The sequence below is a fragment of the Mytilus trossulus genome, chromosome 2, assembly GCF_036588685.1.
Source record: "Mytilus trossulus isolate FHL-02 chromosome 2, PNRI_Mtr1.1.1.hap1, whole genome shotgun sequence".
NCBI classification, from domain to species: Eukaryota; Metazoa; Mollusca; class Bivalvia; order Mytilida; family Mytilidae; genus Mytilus; species Mytilus trossulus.
In genome coordinates, this window is record NC_086374.1 from 23,927,753 (window position 1) to 23,947,945 (window position 20,193).

At 32.3% G+C, this 20,193-nt stretch overlaps 1 protein-coding gene across 8 annotated transcripts in view; it reads right to left on the reverse strand.

Moving 5' to 3' along the window:
• LOC134706789 (pre-B-cell leukemia transcription factor 1-like) overlaps positions 1-11,340 on the reverse strand; it is a 28,496-nt gene extending 17,156 nt beyond the window's left edge. For 2 of the 8 annotated variants that reach the window (XM_063566071.1, XM_063566070.1), the window contains exons 1-4: positions 10,905-11,333; positions 10,694-10,767; positions 5,684-5,928; positions 3,806-3,895 (exon numbers count right to left, since the gene is read on the reverse strand). In XM_063566071.1, coding sequence (XP_063422141.1) covers positions 3,806-3,895; positions 5,684-5,928; positions 10,694-10,767; positions 10,905-11,092 — 597 coding nt within the window. In that variant the 5' untranslated portion in view covers positions 11,093-11,333. Of the gene's footprint in view, positions 1-3,805; positions 3,896-5,683; positions 5,929-10,693; positions 10,768-10,904 lie in introns of all 8 variants that reach the window. The other 6 variants (XM_063566065.1, XM_063566064.1, XM_063566066.1 and 3 more) reach the window with 6 other exon arrangements.
• Positions 11,341-20,193: the final 8,853 nt, after the last annotated feature.

Genomic DNA, 20,193 nt, shown 5'->3' on the forward strand with positions numbered 1-20,193 from the left:
TGATCATTGAATTTTATGCTGTTGGATTTTTTTGTTCAATTTAAACAGCTGTCTTCAAAAAAAGCTACTTCAGGCAAATTAAATAGAAAATTAAAACAATAAGTCAAATACAACCAGATGCTCCGCAGGGCGTAGCTTTATACGACCGCAGAGGTTGAACCCTGAACGTTTGGGGCAAGTATGGACACAACATTCAGGCTGGATTCCGCTCTAAATTTGGATTGTGATTAAATAGTTGACACAGCATAGGTTTCTGACACAGAATGAATGTATTCAAATGAACTTAAAATTTTTGTTTTCTCTTAGAGCAATTCACTATGCTGTTGAATATTAATCCTCTCAAAAAATGTTTGAAGAAATTTTCTTTTTATTTATGAAATTTCAAATGAGAAAAATTGAACCCAATTTTTAAATCACATCCCCCTTTCCCTTATTCCAAAACTAATTTCAATTAAAATATTCTAATGGAGTTTGCAACAATTACTACTCATTTAAATACATCATAAAATATTAAGATGTAAAAAAACTGCTTGTTATCAATGAATGGTAAAGATTATTTAAATTTATCAGTTGGTAGTAAAAAGTGAATATACATTGTATATTGTATATAACAAAGATTTAAGTTGATTCTGGACAAAGAAAGATAACTCCAATTAAAAAAAATCTTGCAGATATTTCTTGCTTACTATACTGGACAAAGAAAGATAACTCTTAATTAAAAAAAAATTTGCTATTTCACAATATTGTGAAATTAGATATTTCTTGCCATTGCACAATACTGTGCAATTGAAAAGACTTGCTATTGCACAATACTTAATATAATAATTTTAGATCCTGATTTGGACCAACTTGAAAACTGGGCCCATAATCAAAAATCTAAGTACATGTTTAGATTCAGCATATCAAAGAGGCCCAAGAATTTAATTTTTGTTAAAATCAAACTTAGTTTAATTTTGGACCCTTTGCACTTTAATTTAGACCAATTTTAAAACTGGACCAAAAATTAAGAATCTACATACACAGTTAGATTTGGCATATCAAAGAACCCCAATTATTCAATTTTTGATGAAATCAAACAATGTTTAATTTTGGACCTCGATTTGGGCCAACTTGAAAACTGGGCCAATAATCAAAAATCTAAGTACATTTTTAGATTCAGCATATCAAAGAACCCCAAGGTTTCAATTTTTGTTAAAATCAAACTAAGTTTAATTTTGGACCCTTTGGACCTTAATGTAGACCAATTTGAAAACGGGACCAAAAATTAAGAATATACATACACAGTTAGATTCGGCATATTAAAGAACCCCATTTATTCAATTTTTGATGAAATCAAAAAAATTTAATTTTGGACCCCGATTTGGGCCAACTTGAAAACTGGGCCAATAATAAAAAATCTAAGTTCATTTTTAGATTCAGCATATCAAAGAACCCCAAGGATTCAATTTTTGTTAAAATCAAACTAAGTTTAATTTTGGACCCTTTGGACCTTAATGTAGACCAATTTGAAAACGGGACCAAAAGTTAAGAATCTACATACACAGTTAGAATCGGCATATCAAAGAACCCCAATTATTCAATTTTGATGAAATCAAACAAAGTTTAATTTTGGACCCTTTGGGCCCCTTTTTCCTAAACTGTTGGGACCAAAACTCCCAAAATCTATACCAACTTTCCTTTTATGGTCATTAACCTTGTGTTTAAATTTCATAGATTTCTATTTACTTATACTAACGTTATGGTGCGAAAACCAAGAAAAATGCTTATTTGGGTCCCTTTTTGGCCCCTAATTCCTAAACTGTTGGGACCTAAACTCCCAAAATCAATACCAATCTTCCTTTTGTGGTCATAAACATTATGTTTAAGTTTCATTGATTTCTATTTACTTAAACTAAAGTTATTGTGCGAAAACCCAGAATAATGCTTATTTGGGCCCTTTTTTGGCCCCTAATTCCTAAACTGTTAAAACCAAAACTCCCAAAATCAATCCCAACCTTTCTTTTGTGGTCATCAACCTTGTTACAAAATTTCATAGATTTCTATTAACTTAAACTAAAGTTATAGTGCGAAAACCAAGAAAATGCTTATTTGGGCCCTTTTTGGCCCCTAATTCCTAAAATATTGGGACCAAAACTCCCAAAATCAATACCAACCTTCCTTTTATGGTCATAAACCTTGTGTTAAAATTTCATAGATTTCTATTCACTTTTACTAAAGTTAGAGTGCGAAAACTAAAAGTATTCGGACGACGACGACGACGACGACGACGACGACGACGACGACGCCAACGTGATAGCAATATACGACGAAAATTTTTTCAAAATTTGCGGTCGTATAAAAATGTTAAAATTTTGCTTTGAATCGTCTGATTCAGTCATTAAACAGGTCAAATTTAGTCTGGAGGGTGATTTTAAACATTTTAATGGATGTATATCATTTTTTACAGAAATAGTAGTACAACTGTTTACTTTTTAGTGTAGATCCTGGAGGCTAAATAAAGCTAAATCAAAATCCTGAATGAGGAAACTATTATCTAAATACTTTATAAAATGCTCTGTAATTCAAACCTTATCTTCTGGAAGCATACATCTATATTTGCAAAAAAAATGGAATTCTACATCTATTTATTACTTAAGTATGCCATCTACCTAAAATTCCCACTAATAAATATTGACGAAATATATACCATATCTTACTGAAGTTTTGACATCCTACTTTTTCTTGGGTTTCAAATTCAAACGAAATCTCTTTTCTCAACTTTCAGATAAAGATATGTTAATTAAACAGAAGGTTCATGAACTTGAATAATTTAGTTTATGGATTGACTGTTAAGCTTACACATTCATAAATTCCATTAAAAATGGAAATCCTTATAATTCCAATCATATTCTTTTAATCATAACTGGTTTTAATTTTTAAGTGGAATAAAGGGGACATACTTTCATAAATAACTTGAAATTGAAATTTGAAAAGAGACAGACTATTAAATCAGGCTACTGAATCTTGTAATAAATGGAATAAAATATATAAGAACAACACCTAACGTATAATCTAAAGCAAAACAATATTTAAATGCACTGAAACCAAAAAATAGCATTTTCATGCATGATTGATTCAAAGAAAGTGATAGCTATCCTTCTGCTCACATGAAAACTGAGGAAAACAGATAACATCATAATTGACCAAACAAAACTTCTCTCTCTTTGTTATAAAGATACAAATGAAATTATGAATTAAAATCAGTTACAATGCAAATAAGATTGGAATAATAATGATGACATTATGTGTAATTCTGAAGGGTTACATTTATACCAATAAAAGTAAAATATGGTAAACAAAACAACAAGTAACACATTACAACAATATGGTACAATTGTATCATTAGTTGTCAATGCTGGTGAAATAAAATTTACATATACTGTTATAATCCCCACTTTTTCTGTGTGCAATAGTATGCTCAAAGATGATATTTTTTATAAATTAATCTTGTTTCTACAATATACTTGTGTATCAAATCTATTTAGTTTATTTATCTTTTATAAACTCATAAGTTCAAAGAATTATTATCTTGCTTTTTCACTGCAAAGTATCCTTCTTTTTTTTTTAAAGTGTAAAATTAAATATATTTCAATTTGATATGAGCACACAGAAAAAGTGAGGAAAAGTAAACAATCTAGAACTAATTTTGTTATTGTTAATAATATTTTAACACCATCTCCCTGTCTGGTTAAAGAGAAACCACAGCCATTCTAGAGCTAAAAACGCTGGCCATGTGATGAAGAAAACAATCATTTTGTTTTTGTACCTGTTCATATTTTCCATATTCTGTTTGGTAGACCTGCCGAATCTGTGCTAGTTTCGCTTCATAGTCTGAATTTTTGATTTCTGATCCATCCTGTCCAAGAACAACAAAACTAGAGTCATGGCAACCAATAGCAACACCTTTTCATATTATTTAGCAATAAACAAATGGCTGTTTTATTTCAGATCTAGTTGTCAAAATTTAAATAAAGTGAAGTAATTTGTACAAAAAAAATTGAAGTGATAGAATTTGCAATTTCCAGACTTAAAAATAGTATCTGTGTTTTTGCACTTGTATGTTTTTTTTATAGTTGCATATTTGTAAATTTTAGAGTTATGACAAACCAGACAGGATTTTGAGGAAACAATATACTGAAATTCTACATAATCAATGATAGAGCATCACAATTGTATTTTTTAAAATTGTAATTAAAAAGCAAATAAATTTACTAATTTATAATAATCTGTGCATGCGAAACAAGTTCTTTTTTCAATTAACTGTGTCGACTTGCAAGGCATGCAGGTTTTAGTTTTCACATTCACATAAGTGAAACCATCAAGCAATTTATGATTTCCAATTAACAAAATTACAAAAATCCTTGGGAAAAAGCAGCAAAAACTGGGAAACAAATATGCTAACAAAACAAAATCAACACAATTCACGTCTAATTTAAAATGGCAATTAGTGATGTACAAATTGTATAACTGGCCAACCTGTAAAGGAGAAGTTATTAAATTATACTGCAATATTTTTTAAGAAAGTATCCAAAAATCCATAAACTGTAATGAAAAAAGCAGTCAAAGATCTTCATAAATGTCAGATCTGAGATGTCTTAATTGTGAGAAGTTCAACAGGGTGAAATTTTTAATGTATTTGCATAAAATCTTGGGGATTTGTTGAAAATTTCTTTATAAAATCATTATTACTTGGTAAATTAATATAATTCTTCGAACAGTATGTAATTAAGCAATCATTCAAGCAACTTTTAAATATCATGCCTTTCACAAGACATCACCAAACCATATGCATTTTCATATCTTCCTTCTACAGCACATGTATCTTCTAACTCATTTTATTAATCATTTTCAATACATATGTATCATAAAAGCAAAATCTTCACAAAATTCTCTTATGTATGCCTTTATTAAGACAAATTTATGATGAATTTTATCAACAGACAAAGCATGCATTTACTAAGCAGAATAAATTGCTCCGGGCCACATGACCCAAACCAGTCGACAAAACATCATTATTCATTCCAAATTTTATACTGTTATAGCCTCCAGCCTTTGACAATTACTCTAACAAAGCGTCACCTTTGTGGTATTAACCTATGATTTAACCATACATGATAACTAGTGATTCATCTTACTGTCTTTAGCCCATTTTCTTTCTCACCACTTATAAAACTTTTACTTTGTAATTCATCATAATAAAGGCAAATTCTCATTAAATTTCCTTTGACTGTCCTGATTCAAAAATACATTAAAGAAAATGACACATTTTTTGTAAATTGTAAATGATCTGGAGAATCAATGAATGTACAAATATTTTAACCAAAAGTACCATTAATGAAGATAAAACTTTTTCATTATTCAATTGTTTCTAAAAATCTGTGTTATGATCTATTGCTTCTGCACATTTGGGACAGAAGCGGGTATTAAAGTCAAATATCAATTTTATTTCTGCAAAGGTATGCATGTCTCTAAAAAAAATCATGAAATGGACATTTGACTACAAGTATTTTTTCAGTATTCTTAGCATTAATAAACAAATTGTATCAGCAGAAATACACCATGTACACAGAGACAAAACGTGTAACAGCTGAGAGAAGTGTTGAAGACTGGAGGCTAGTAACAGCTGTAAATGATTATCACTCACTTGTTCATATTTGTCTAGTTCTGTATGATAAATTTGACGGATCTGTGCCAGTTTGGCTCTATAGTCTGAGTGTTCAATAGCACTATCTGGCTGGCCACCAGAGGCAGCTGCTGTGGCATTGGCGGCTGCTGAGGAGCCACCACCTTTCTCTGGACCGGCTACTCCTTCAGCTATTAACATGTTATCTAATCTCATCAACTGTGGATCTGGTGGTTCTTCTTCTTGTGAATTTCTAATACTGAGAACTGAAATCAAATAAAATTGAGTTTTTCGATTGCTTTTTTTATTTACATTGTATTGTTATGATGACATGTATGCAGTGCTACAAATTCTTTAAACTATAGCTAGTGCTATTGACAATGTATATTCAATTTAGAACATCATGGCACAAACTTACAATGTAGTTCATGTAACTAAAAATTTTAAAAGTAGTTTTCATGCTCTGTAAATTAACACATTTCAATGAAAACTTAGAACTTTGACACACATTAAAATTATGTACTTTTGTTTATTCATAGCACATCCAAAAAAACTTTTACATTTTGACATTAACTTGTATCCTTCAAAACAACTTTTTGCTTATTCATGTCCATAACTACATGTATTATTTATCCATATAAAATTTAAGAGAGACCCAACCTTGCAAAAATTTGTAAATCAATTGAATGTAGGTGAATGTGACACTTCAAACTATTTTATCTCCTGACCTTCCCCTCATTGGGTTCAATTTTTATTTGAAGCTGTCTGCATGTAGAAGCAATAAAAAGTTGATTAAATAATTTGATTACATTTCGACATTTATATGATTCTCTTGAATATATTACATCAAATACATGTATGGTCACTGAATTCACTAAGTAAGTTTGTCAAAAATTGAATGCTTTGGAAATAATGTAGTAGGACTTTCTTCAAATCAGGATCTGATTTCACTGGTCTAAGAGAATGGATATATACACAAAGGTGCAAAACTGGGATTGCCACAAGGATGAACTTGCCAAATGTTAACACAAATCTTTGGATGCACCAATATTGCCAGACATTGATTGATTTTGTGTTTTAAGGCCATTTTAAAGCACTGCTTTTGTGCTATCTCATGGTGGTCAGATTTTATTGGTAAAGGAAGCCGGAGAGCCCTCAGAAAAACCATGACCTTCGCTAGGAAAACTGACAGTCCTAATCAGTTAAGATTGGAGTAGAGTGCACCCAAAAGATCGGGATTTCAACTGCAGTGTTGATTGGCTAGTGATTACAGTAGTAACCACCCAGCCACCGATCTTTAGATGCAACAATATTGCAAGACATAAAAAAAATTAACCAAATCAATTCTGAACTTGCAAAAAGATTTCTGTAGATACATGTACAAATTATTCTGATCTAGCTTGATCAAATTGAATCACAATAAAAATCTTTTTCATCTCAAACAATTATGTAAATTTATACATTTTTTTAGTGAACATGACTAGAAGTTTCTCTTGATCAAGGATATTTTTTCGTATAAAGATACAAAAGAATTTTTCAAATCCAATTCTTTCAACTACTAAAAATACACAAGTTATACACTTAAATTAGAATTCCAATAATGAATATAGAGGCCTGATCAATGCATTAAATGTGTTGGGTCTTATTACATTTAGAAGAAATCAATAAAACTAAATTAACAGAGTATTGACACAGCTTCATGAGACCCCAACAGACCTCCCTAGCTAACAACACTTTGACAAGACATATTGATTCAATTCAAATCTTAAATCAGATTTGAGAAAATCATTACAATGGAGGGAGATTATCATGATCGGTGACAGGAAGTGTTAGAGAACAACCCATACTGTTAATCCAATAATATTGGCATTAATCATTATCTGTGCCACAAAGTGGATCTTCTTTTCCCCGGTGTTACTTTACTATTCCATATGTTATTGATACTTGTCATATCATGTTATATTTGCTAATTTGAATTTTACTTTGCACAAATTATATAATGGACTTTCTCATTTACTGAACACAAGTTTCGTATACAATTTCAAACCAATATAACTGTGTAACTAGTTAAAAATACAAATAAACCTTTTTATCTAAATTATACTTTTTCTGAGTGAGAAAGATTTTATCAGTAAATTTTAGACAGATTAAATTACAAATTTTAACAAGATATAGACTTTTCTTTAATAAAATGATTTAATTGAACTACATTTACACTTGAATATTGTACATGTAAATGAGAATACTTTCATCACTGACAAAGCTAATTTTGTTTTTATTTTAATATCTCATTTGAAAATAGTATTTTATATAGGAAACAATGACTAAATTAACAATTTTTCATCTATATAAAACCAGATTAATAATTTCTATACTTTATCAAGAGATTCTTGAAATTGTTTAAATTGGCAAGGACATTAACCAAATTTTTTGGAAGTTCATTGATAAGATTCATGAGAAAAGGCCATTGAAATTTTGAGAAAATTACCCGGACACAAAAACCAAACAAAATACTGTATCAAGTTAATATTTTGTTCTCTCCAATACTTGGATTAAGTTTTTGACCAAAAGACCTGAAAAAGTCAATTATTCTATGAGTTGCAAACATTCCTGTATTACAAAATTAAAAGAAATTAATGGGGAATGTGTCTATGGGACACGGATGATGTGTCTGCTTACGTCAAATGCTATCAAGGGACATAACTCAAGATCTGTAAAAGTGAGGCTATCCAAATTTGTACTCGATCTAAGTTTTGTGGTCATAGATGTGGTGAATACATTTAATAATATTTGGTTGAGACAAACTTAAGTTTGAGAATAGAAAAAAAAAATCCAGCAATTTTTCCATTCGTCAAGGGCACAACTCTAGAATGATAAAAGTGACCCCACCAAAATTCAACCTTGATTTGAATTTTGCGATACATTTTTGTAATAAACATTGTGTATAAGTTTCATACATTTTTCCTAGTTCAATTCCTGTTCCAGGATGAAAATTTCAGGGACTGATTTTTCTGCTCTCCCTTGACACCATTTGCGAGTATGGGAAAGGAACGATAAATGGCTGACCCATGTTTAGGGAGATCTATATCTCTTGCACGTATAAGACACCCTTATAGATTTGGAAAAAGAGCAGCCTAAGGCTGCTACAAAGCAGCACTAGCACCCACAATTTTTCCATTTGTAAAGGGAAATAGCTTTAGAACAGTAAAATTGACATAACCCAAATTCAATCTTGATCTGTGTCTTGTGGTAATTAGCATTGTGTATGCTTTTCATAACATTTGGTCGAGGCAAACTTAAAGTTAAAAAACAGAAGCCCATTTGGGACATACAGACAATGGTAAAACTCAATGCCCCTCGGCTATGGCAGGGGCATTAAAATGCTAAAGAGCATGTGTTGGTCACCTATGTATGATGCATGTTATTGTACATGTGCAATTGTGCATCTGAGCCATTTTCACTTATTATCAAAATAGTAGACTAGACAAGAATTCATGACAACAATCTTTTTTTGTTGATCATGATCTTGTTTTAAAGATTTTTTTTTCTGTTTTCAGGCTTGCCCACAATACAAATAATTGGGGAATGCGTCTCCATGGACACAGATACTGTTCCCACTGTTCATATGATATAAATTAACTAGATTTAATAGGACATAATTAAAGAAAGGTAATTGTGATGCTACCCAATTTGTACTTGATCTGTATTATGTGGTAATGAACATTGTGTATAAGTTGCATAATATTTTGTTGAGGCAAACTAAAGTTAAGAGTAAGGAGAAGAAAATTCAACATTTTTTTTCCATTTGTATAGGGTACAACTCAAAAATACTTCAAAGTGACACTACCAAAATTCATAAAAATTGCCTTTTTATGATCCTGACCAGTAGTACATTTTAACAATGAGATATTGAATGGTAGTTTAGTGACAACAGTGCGTCCCCTGCAACAGACTCAGTATCAACTCAGCTAAATTCTAAACCTTTTAAAATTATATCTGGATTAAATTTGCATATCAATATAATGAGTTGGCAGGAAAACATACATGTAAAAATGTATTTGTACAAAATGTAACTTCAGTTAAACTGTTTGATACATTTTTTAACTAATTTTAAACCTTGATTAATTTGAACCAAGTTATAATCACAAGTACAGCAACAGTTTTCCATTGTCCTATGTTTTTGTTGTTAGATTTTTAAGTAAGTCTCCCACAAATGTTTATTAGAATAGACAGACTTAACCCCCTTAGCTCCCAAAAAACTATTTATTTCAAGTTGAAATGGCACATATTCAGTTTACAACTTGCAAGTATCAAGCTGATAAACACTGATTGAAATTGTTATTATTGTTTACAGTAATTATAACTAACATGAAAAAAAATTTAAACAAACAAAATATTCCATTTTCTTTTAAATGCATGATCATGCATGCTTTTCAATTGAAGACTAAATAAAATATTGGTTTTTTTTTAGCATTTGGCTTATGACCTTATTTCAGGGACAGTATATTAAATAGTGGAGAATTATTCCCTGCTTGGCAAGTTGGTCTTTTCTTTATAGATATTACTTGCAACATATCATATACATTGTCATTATTAAACCTTACTTTGTTACAAAACTGTGACTATATCACTTTCTGTGTAACTAGATCACTAAATGTGTATCTATATTACACATAGTTGTTAATTTAAGTTACAAATCTTTGACAAAGTATTTGTTTGTTTATTAGTAATATGAAATCATTTGCAACATATCATTAACCTTACTTTGTTACAAATCTGTGACTTTATCACTTTGTGTAACTAGATCACTAAATGTGTATTTACAATACAATACACATTGTTGTAAATGAAGTCACAAATCTTTGGCAAAGTATTTGTTCATTAGTATTTTGAAATTACAAATGTACAAAAAATGTTTACCAAACTCGCTCCCTTTTACCAAATTAATAAAAAAAAAAAAAAAAAAATATTTGGAAAAAATAATCTAGGTTTCCCTACAAGAGGCTTAAAGAAGGGAAATTTTTTACACACCTGTTTTTTCTTTGATTTCACATAATACACTAAATAATGCAGGTTTCATTCTGTGACAGTTCAATGTGTGTTTCCTGCAATAAAGAAAACAAGAGCATTACTAAGAACTAGGAATATTATTTCATAACTTCGCGCTGAAATACATCGAACAGATAAGAGAGTAAGAGAAAATGTGAGAGACGACAGGCATAGAATAAAGGAAGGCATGTACCGGCACCTTGCTTGTGCTTCGTCAAGGCTTTGGTCTGTTATTGTCATTATCTGTTGAAGAATATCACCAATTTCTTGCTTTCTCTGGTCCGAGGGATCGTCTCCCTGTTGAGGAATCCCATACTGTTGAAGCACATTAGTGTTCGCCATTTGTCCCTGGTTATGCATCATCCTTTGCTGGTCGTCCATTATTTCACAGTAGGTTTTATTCGACCTTAATAATCCATTTATGTCTATGTTAAGTCATTAAAACACTTAGCACTAATTCCTACAATGCCTTTGTTTGGATAATAAACAAATCCTAAACGTAAACAATGTCCACACTTATGCCAATCTGGGAGGGCTTTTTGTCACTGCCAGTCAAAATGCCTCTAAACAGAAATGGCGGCTCGTCATGCATGCAAAGAACATCATTCTCTCCGTTAATGCACAAACATCCAATGAAAACGAAGATTCGATATCTTCGTGTTTTTCCGTAAGGAATGTTTTAACTAGATATAAATAACAGCCAATGAAATGAGGGAAAATTAGTCCCGATACCACACGCCCTTGACGAAGATTGACAGCTCGGAGATGATTATGAGATGACTATCTATTAGAGGCCCCAGGAAGGATAAGCACAATCAAGAACAATAATGCTTCGCTGGGTATTTTCACCTTTCGCAATGCATTCCATTTAAACAATTTTTATAGAAAATCCTTTTTTTGGAACAGAAACTGGGATAATATTTGTTTTGTGATAAAGGATAAGAACTATATACTTTAAAAAACGAAAACTCATCAAGTCTTTAAATGAGGACACTCTGAAAAGGTAGCGAAGGCGCTAGTGCTATGTAATGCAACCTGTAAACAGTTTTAGTAATGTAACTTGCATGAATAAATCGTTCGAGATTATGCAAAATTACCTTTTGAAATATGATCTTTCTAGGTGACCAATCATGGTACCCTTGTCTAAGACTATACTGAAGTCCAAGATGTTTCCAATAAATTTCGTGCCAGTTTAAATTTCATACAATAACAATTTTGTATAAACTTTATCTCATCTTCAACATACTTAATTAACCAATTAAAATTAAAGGTTAAAAAATCAAATTGATTTGTAATTTTTTCACGTAGACAGTTTTTTTTATTTTTATATTCAGTTAAATAGATACATGATATGCAGCCTCACAAGTGTTGACATTTCCTGAAGTAATTTGGAGGTTTTTTTTCGCATTTAGGCACAATCTTGCATTCATTTTTCAAGATTATTTTTTTACTTTGGCATTTAGTATATCAATAAAGAGATAAATAACCGGCATGGTTCTAAAGTCTATAACTAGCATCATGCTTACGATGGTATTTATTTGAAAAAAAACATACAAAACAAAAAAGGATACACACAAAAAAGTTTATTTTTTTATTTTTTAAAAGAAACCATCAAATTGACACATTGTTGCATAAAATCAATTGTCAATAAATCATTCATGTCAATCTTATTGACAGCTCAGTTAAACATGGATGAAAGTAAATATGACGGACACAAAACTCCTATGGGCACTCATATACATGTTCTTACAGAGGAGCCATTGGCTTCGAAAGGCCATTATAACTGAACAAAACATCATTAGAATGATAACATCTAGAATTTTAGGTCAAATGTTTAGCCTATTGTTTCAAAAGCTGCTAAATATGTTAAAATGGTAAACAATTCTCTAAATATTGTTATAGGTCCTATCTATCTTCGGGTTATTGGTTCATTATCGTCTGTTTTAATATTGTGCCAAAGGATATTGCCGCTTTGAACATGCTTTTGTGTAGCCATGTGCATGTGTATCGCAATATCAAGGGACTTTCTTTTAATTTTAAGTTTGATTAAAAAAAGGAATAGAAAATGATGAATGTCTCCAATAAGGCAATTAATTGAACTGTAATTAAGCTGATATGCTTCGATTATATATCGGATTGTAAAGAGTTTGTCTTGTTTCATATTCAAAGCAATATAGATTTTATTTGTTCTACCAAACTAACCAGAACATCTCTTGATAAGTTCGGTTCTATGGAATCTGCGGTAAGTAAGGGTAGAAGTTTTCAAGGCAAGGTCAAACCCTTTTGGGTTCACAATTTTATTTAAGTGAGTTTTCATTCCGACTCGAAGCTGATATTTTACCATTACAGTATGCATAAAGCCTGTCGGATAATTGATCTATGTCAGTTGCAGGGGCGGTTCCAGCATTTTTAGAAATGGGTAGGGGGCTAAATATAGGTCCCTATTCAAATGCATTGATCGTTATTAAAAGTGGGTTCCAGCTCCAGACCCCCTTACCTAGATCCGCTACTGAATTGTATGTGTAAAGAAACATGACCTATGTACAGTAGTTCTAAAATATCACGTAACACAGAAAATGGAAAACCCTCTACTTAAACTGTAGCTGAAGTAAGGTACGACAGAGTAGTTAACAGTCTCAGCTTCCTTACTGATCACCCAACTTTTGAGCACCAAAGATCAACCGCGGTTTTTAGTAGGGTTCATGTTGCCGTATTTAGTTTTTTGTGTTGTGTTTTGTATACTATTTTTGGCTTTTTGGTCCTTTTCTTAGTTCAGTTGTCAGGGCGTTTTCAGTTTATTTTCGACTTGCCTTTTTGGGTATCTTTCACCTCTCTTGTAATGAACAATCAAAGTGCAAAATCAAATATAAGCCAAAAGAAGCCTGTAATGCTCACTTGGTGTCTATTCACTAAGACTAACTCAATGAATCTATGTTGTAGGGGAAAATTATAAAGAATTACTAAAAGTAAGCTCTTTAAAACCGACCTGCTCAAAGTGAAAAATGTAAGCACAAACATTTTGGTTGATAAAAAAGGAGAATATGTGGTATGATTGCCAACTTCTCCCCAAAGACAAATGACGTAGATGTAAGCAACTATATTCCTTCAGCAATGTATAGCAGGTTATAATAGCCTCGACACGACAAAATGCAAAAGAGACTTACAACGTCTTTTGCTGATTTATGACTCATTTATGTACATAACAATAAACGAAAAAAAATATTTAAAAAAAATGACATTTTAGAATCAGAATCCTCAAAACTTATAGAATGCTGAAAAATAAACATAAATGTACTCAAACTCGGACAAATTTAAGCAGTTGGGAATAAGACGTATAAAAAAATCCATGTATGCAGATCTCTCACGAGAATCCACTATAAAACTTCTTTAAACTGACATGCATTGATTATCAGTTAAATCTTGATCATACCAACATCGGTAAAATATGCAGAAAATTAAGGCACCCAAGCAAAAACATTGTTTAACGTGTGTCACCTTATTTTAACCGACAAAGTAACTAAGCAGCTTACAATATTCCATACATGAAGGACGCCTCCGGGTGCGGGAATTTCTCGCTATACATTGAAGACCTGTTGGTGACCTTCAGCTGTTGCTTTTTTTATTTGGTCGGGTTGTTGTCTCTTTGACACATTCCCCATTTCCATTCTCAATTTTATTATTACTGATAGCAATTTCATATTTTGACCGTAAGCATGGCTTTTCTCTACTGAGAAAAGAACCCAGAAAAGTAAGGAAATCGAAGAAAGAACACAAAGTTAAGTGTCTGCAAACCATTAATATTATGCGATTGACAAGATGCCTTCACTGCATATGAGAAGACAGAGAACTGTGGCAATTGAAACCTCCCTTTAAAAAATAAAATGGAAATTCCCAAAGGTAAAATCAACATGGTTTGTTTAGATAATGTTGCGTTCACGCGTAATTCGAATTCGATTCGCATGAACTAATTAGTTTAATTCGTATTATAAACGTTTTACGTCCAAACGTAAATTCTAATTCGAATTGCAATGCGTGTCAAATTCGCGTTGCTGTTTAAACGTCGTTATCTTTTAACTCGTATATTCACATTAACTCCTTAAGGGGACAACTGACCATTTTGGTCTTGATGACTTATTTGTAGATCTTACTTTGTTAAACATTATTGCTGTTTACAGTTTATCTCTTTCTATAATAATATTAAAGATAATAACCAAAAAACGGCAAAATTTCCTTAAAGTTACCAATTTATTGGTAGCAACCCAATAACGATTTGTCCCATTCATCTGAAAATTTCAGGGCAGGTAAATTTTTGACCTGATTAACCAATGTCAGATTTGCTCTAAATGCTTTGGTTTCAGAGATATAAGCCAAAATCTACATTTTACCCCTATGTTTTATTTTAAGCCAGGGTGGCCATTTTGGTTGGTTGACCGGAACACCAGACCCATTTTTTTAACAAGATACCCAAATGATGATTGTGGCCAAGTTTGGTTAAAGTTGACCTAGTAGTTTCAAAGGAGAAGATTTTTGTAAAAGTTAATGACACCGGACGACGACGCAAACAACTGACGTCAAGTGATGAAAAAAGACCTTTCAGGCCAGGTGAGCTAAAAAATGAGGTCAAGGTCATATAAACCAAACAAGAAATATGTGTTCGCCTTACAATCATTCAATACACTATATATAGTTGACCTATTGCTTATAGTTTCCAAGAAACAGACTTAAACATGAATACTAAATATTGACCAATTAACCATGAAAATTAGGTCAAGGTCAGATAAACCATGTCAGGCAGACATCTACAGCTTACCATTCTTCCATAAAACAAATATAGTTGACCTATTGCTTATAGTTTTAGAAAGAAAAAAAAACCTTAACACTGAGCAACGAACAGTGAAAGTAAGGTCCAGGTCCAGGTCAAATAAAACCTGCGAGACTGACATGTACATTATAAAATATTTTCATACATCAAATACAGTTGACCTATTGCATATAGTATTAAAATAAAAAATAATTAAAAAACTTAACATTGACCACTGAACCAAGAAAATGAGGTCAAGGTCAGATGACACCTGCCAGCTAGATATGTACGACTTGTAATCATTCCATACACCAATATTGTAGACCTATTGCATACAGTATAAGAAAAATAGACCAAAACACAAAACTTTAACCATTGAACCATGAAAATGAGGTCAAGGTCAGATGACACCTGACAGTCGGACATGTACACCTACCAGTCCTTCCATACAACGAATATACTAGCCCTATTGTTTATACTATCTGAGATATGGCCTTGACCACCAAAACTGAACTTTGTTTACTGATCCATGAAATGGGGTTGAGGTCAAATGAAAACTGTCTGACAGGCATGAAGTCCTTGCAAGGTACGCACATACTAAATATAGTTATCCTTTTACTCATAATAAGAGAGAAATTAACATTACAAATTGAAAAGATCTTAACTTTTTTTTCAAGTATTCACTGAACCGGCCATGAAAATAAAGTCAAGGACAATGGACATGTCTCAGACGGAAACTTCGTATCATGAGGCATCTATATACAAGTATGAACCAGGTCTTCTACCTTCTAAAATATAAAACTTTTAGGAAAATAGCTATCACTATCCCTATGTCAAGCTTTCTGCAACAAAAGTCGCAGGCTCAACAAAAAATGAACATTGGTCATCTGGGTAAAATTTGTTCTGTCTGTCTGACATATACAATTGACAATGATTCTGAAAACCCAATGTAGCTGACCTTTCCTTATTTTTAATTAAATATTGACATATTCAATGAGATTTAGATATAAGGAGATGTGGTATGAATGCCAATGAGACAATCCTTGGTTGAGGCTAAGTAAAGTAAGAGATCGGAAACAAAAAATTCAGCACTTTGAATGTTTAATTATATACTCAATAGATATAGGAAGATGTGGTGTGAGTGCCAATGAGACAACTCTCCATCCAAATAACAATTTAAAAATTAAACCATTATAGGTTAAAGTACGGCCTTCAACACGGAGCCTTGGCTCACACCGAACAACAAGCTATAAAGGGCCCCAAAATTACTAGTGTAAAACCATTCAAACGGGAAAACCAGAACGGTAAAAGTGACAACACCCAAATTTATACTTAATCTGTGTTTTGTGGTAAAAATCATTGTGCATAAGTTTTATATCATATGGTTGAGGCAAACTAAAGTTCGAGAAAGGAAACCAATTTGTGGAGACATTGATAACACTTTAAAATGCAAATTTTAGGAAAATTATGGTTTCATATTTGTCCCCCACATAAAGTGTTGCTGGGGACATGGAAATACCCTGGGCATCCCTCTATGTGTCTGTCCATCTGGTTTTGTTAGCCCTCTCACAGATACAATTCTTGTAAGACTTTATTAAACTTGTACAATAGGTCAAAATCAGCAATATCTTTGACTAGATTTATAATGGTTGACAATCCACTTTTTTAAAAAGAGTTATGCCCTCGGAAATATTAAAATGTACGAAAATGGCCTCGTTTGCCCTCTCATTGGTACAACTCTTGCCTAATTTTTATAAAACCTAAACATGTACTATAGATTAATATTAGCAATATCTGGCAGAAGATTTATATAAATGGTGAATGATCCATTTTTTAAGAGTTCTGACCCTTGGAAATATCAAATTAGTAGGAGATGGCTTTGTTAGTGCTTTCCCAGGTTTTTATAAAACTTATACTATAAGTTAATATCAGCAATATCTCAGACAAGTTATATCATGGTGGATGATCAACTATTTTTAACATTGACCCTTGGAAATACAAGAGTGCACACACTGAAATGTCTCGCCTTCTTTACCAATCATTGAAATTATGTTGATAGTCCTAAATATAAAGCTTTATTACAACTGTCACATAAACGCAACATTAACCAAGAAAACTTAACATTGATCAATGAACCATAAAAATGAGGTAAGGACAGATAAACCATGCCAGGCAGACATGTACAGCTAACAATTCTTCCATTTGTCAAAAATTGTCACCCTCTCAGCCATGTGATAGAGTAAATTAACACCCTCGTATAAGCCAATCAAAATATGGCATTTTTACGTGAAGTATAATAAATAAAGTTGACCTTTTGCTTGTTAATTTAGAAAAACAGACCAAAACACAAATACTTAACACTAAGCAATGAACCGTGAATTTGAGGTCAAGGTCAAATAAAACCTGCGAAACTGACATATAGATCATAAAATATTTCCATACACCAAATATAGTTGACATATTGCATAAAGTATTAGAAAAATAGACCAAAACTCAAAAACTTAACTTTGACCACTGAACCATGAAAATGAGGTCAAGGTCAGATGACACCTGTCAGCTAAACATGTACACCGTACAATCATTCCATACCCTAAATATAGTAGACCTATTGCATATAGTATAAGAAAAACAGACCAAAACACAACAAGAGTGCACACACTGAAATGTCTCCCCTTCTTTACTAATCATTGATATTATGTTGATATTCCTAAGTATAAAGCTTTATTACAACTGTCACATAAACTTAAGACCAATGAACCATGAAAATGAGGTCAAGGTCAGATGAACTATGCCAGACAGACATGTACAGCTAACAATGCTTCCATACAACAAATATAGTTGACCTATTACTTATAGTTTAAGAGAAATAGACCAAAACGCAAAAACTTAACACTGTGCAATGAACTGTGAAATTGAAATCATGGTCAAATTAAACCTGCGGGACTGACATAAAGATCATAATATATTTCCATACATCATATATAGTTGACCTTTGGCATATAATATTAGATAAAAAGACCAAAACTTAAAAAATTAACTTTGACCACTGAACCATGAAAATGAGGCCAAGGTCAGATGACATCTTCCCGCTAGATATGTACACCTTACAGTCATTCCATACAACAAATATAGTAGACCTATTGCATAAAGTATGAGAAAAACAGACCAAAACACAAAAACTTAACTATAACCACTGAACCATGAAAATGAGGTCAAGGTCAGATGACACCTGCCAGTTGGACATGTACACCTTGCAGTCCTTCCATACACCAATATACAAGCCCTATTGCTTATAGTATCTGAGATATGGACTTGACCACCAAAACTAAACCTTGTTCACGGATCCATGAAATGAGGTCGAGGTCAAGTGAAAACTGTCTGACAGGCATGAGGACTTTGCAAGGTACGCACATACTAAATATAGTTATCCTATTACTTATAAGAGAGAATTCAACATTACAAAAATTCTGAACTTTTTTTTCAAGTGGTCACTGAATAATGAAAATGAGGTTAAGGACATTGGACATGTGACTGACGGAAACGTCGTAACATGAGGCATCTATCTACAAAGTATGAAGCATCCAGGTTTTTCACCTTCTAAAATATAAACCTTTTAAGAAGTTAGCTAACGCTGCCGCTGCCATCGAATCACTATCCCTATGTCCAGCTTTCTGCAACAAAAGTTGCAGTCTCAACAAAAACTTAACTATAACCACTGGATCATGAACATGAGGTCAAGGTCAGATGACACCTGCCAGTTGGACATGTACACCTAACACTCCTTCCATACACCAAATATAAAAGACCTATTGCTTATAGTATCTGAGATATGGACTTGACCACCAAAACTTAACCTTGTTCACTGATCCATGAAATGAGGTCGAGGTCAAATGAAAACTGTCTAACAGGCAGGAGGACCTTGCAAGGTAAGCACATACTAAATATAGTAATCCTACTACTTATAAAAAGAGAGAATTTAACATTACAAAAAATCTTAACTTTGTTTTCAAGCAGTCACTGAACCATGAAAATGAGGTCAAGGACATTGGACATGTGAATGACAGAAAGTTTGTAACATGAGGCATATATATACAAAGTGAGAAGCATCAAAGTCTTCCACCTTCTAAAATATAAAGCTTTTAAGAAGTAAGCTATCATCTCCACCACAGGATCACTTTCCCCATGTCAAGCTTTCTGCAACAACAGTTGAAGGCTCGACAAAATATCATAAGCGCTCTCAGAGGTACAATTTTTTGAACAAAATTATATTCTAACATTACGTCCAATTTACTAGTGCGTTTATTTATGAGAAAGGCAAATATTTGCCTTCACCTAGCATGCTTTGATCCCAAAGAATTGCTGTATATGTCCTATTAGAATCAAAATTATTTGTGGGGCTTGAATTTATCATGATTTTACCAGTTTTACCACAGGTTGGCCCTTTATGACAAATATTTTACCCTGAGCGACAACTTGTGGTTACAAGTATTTTACCCTGAGCGACAGGTTGTCGCTCAGGGTAAAATATTTGTCATAAAGGGCAAACCTGTAGTAAAACCACAATATATTCAAGCCTCCATGAATTATTTCTTAAGTATACTATAAGTAATGCCATTGAAGGTCTGTTGGAAATATTTAGTATAAAATACAAAAAAAATTGAGATGCTCTTGGTACTTTTCA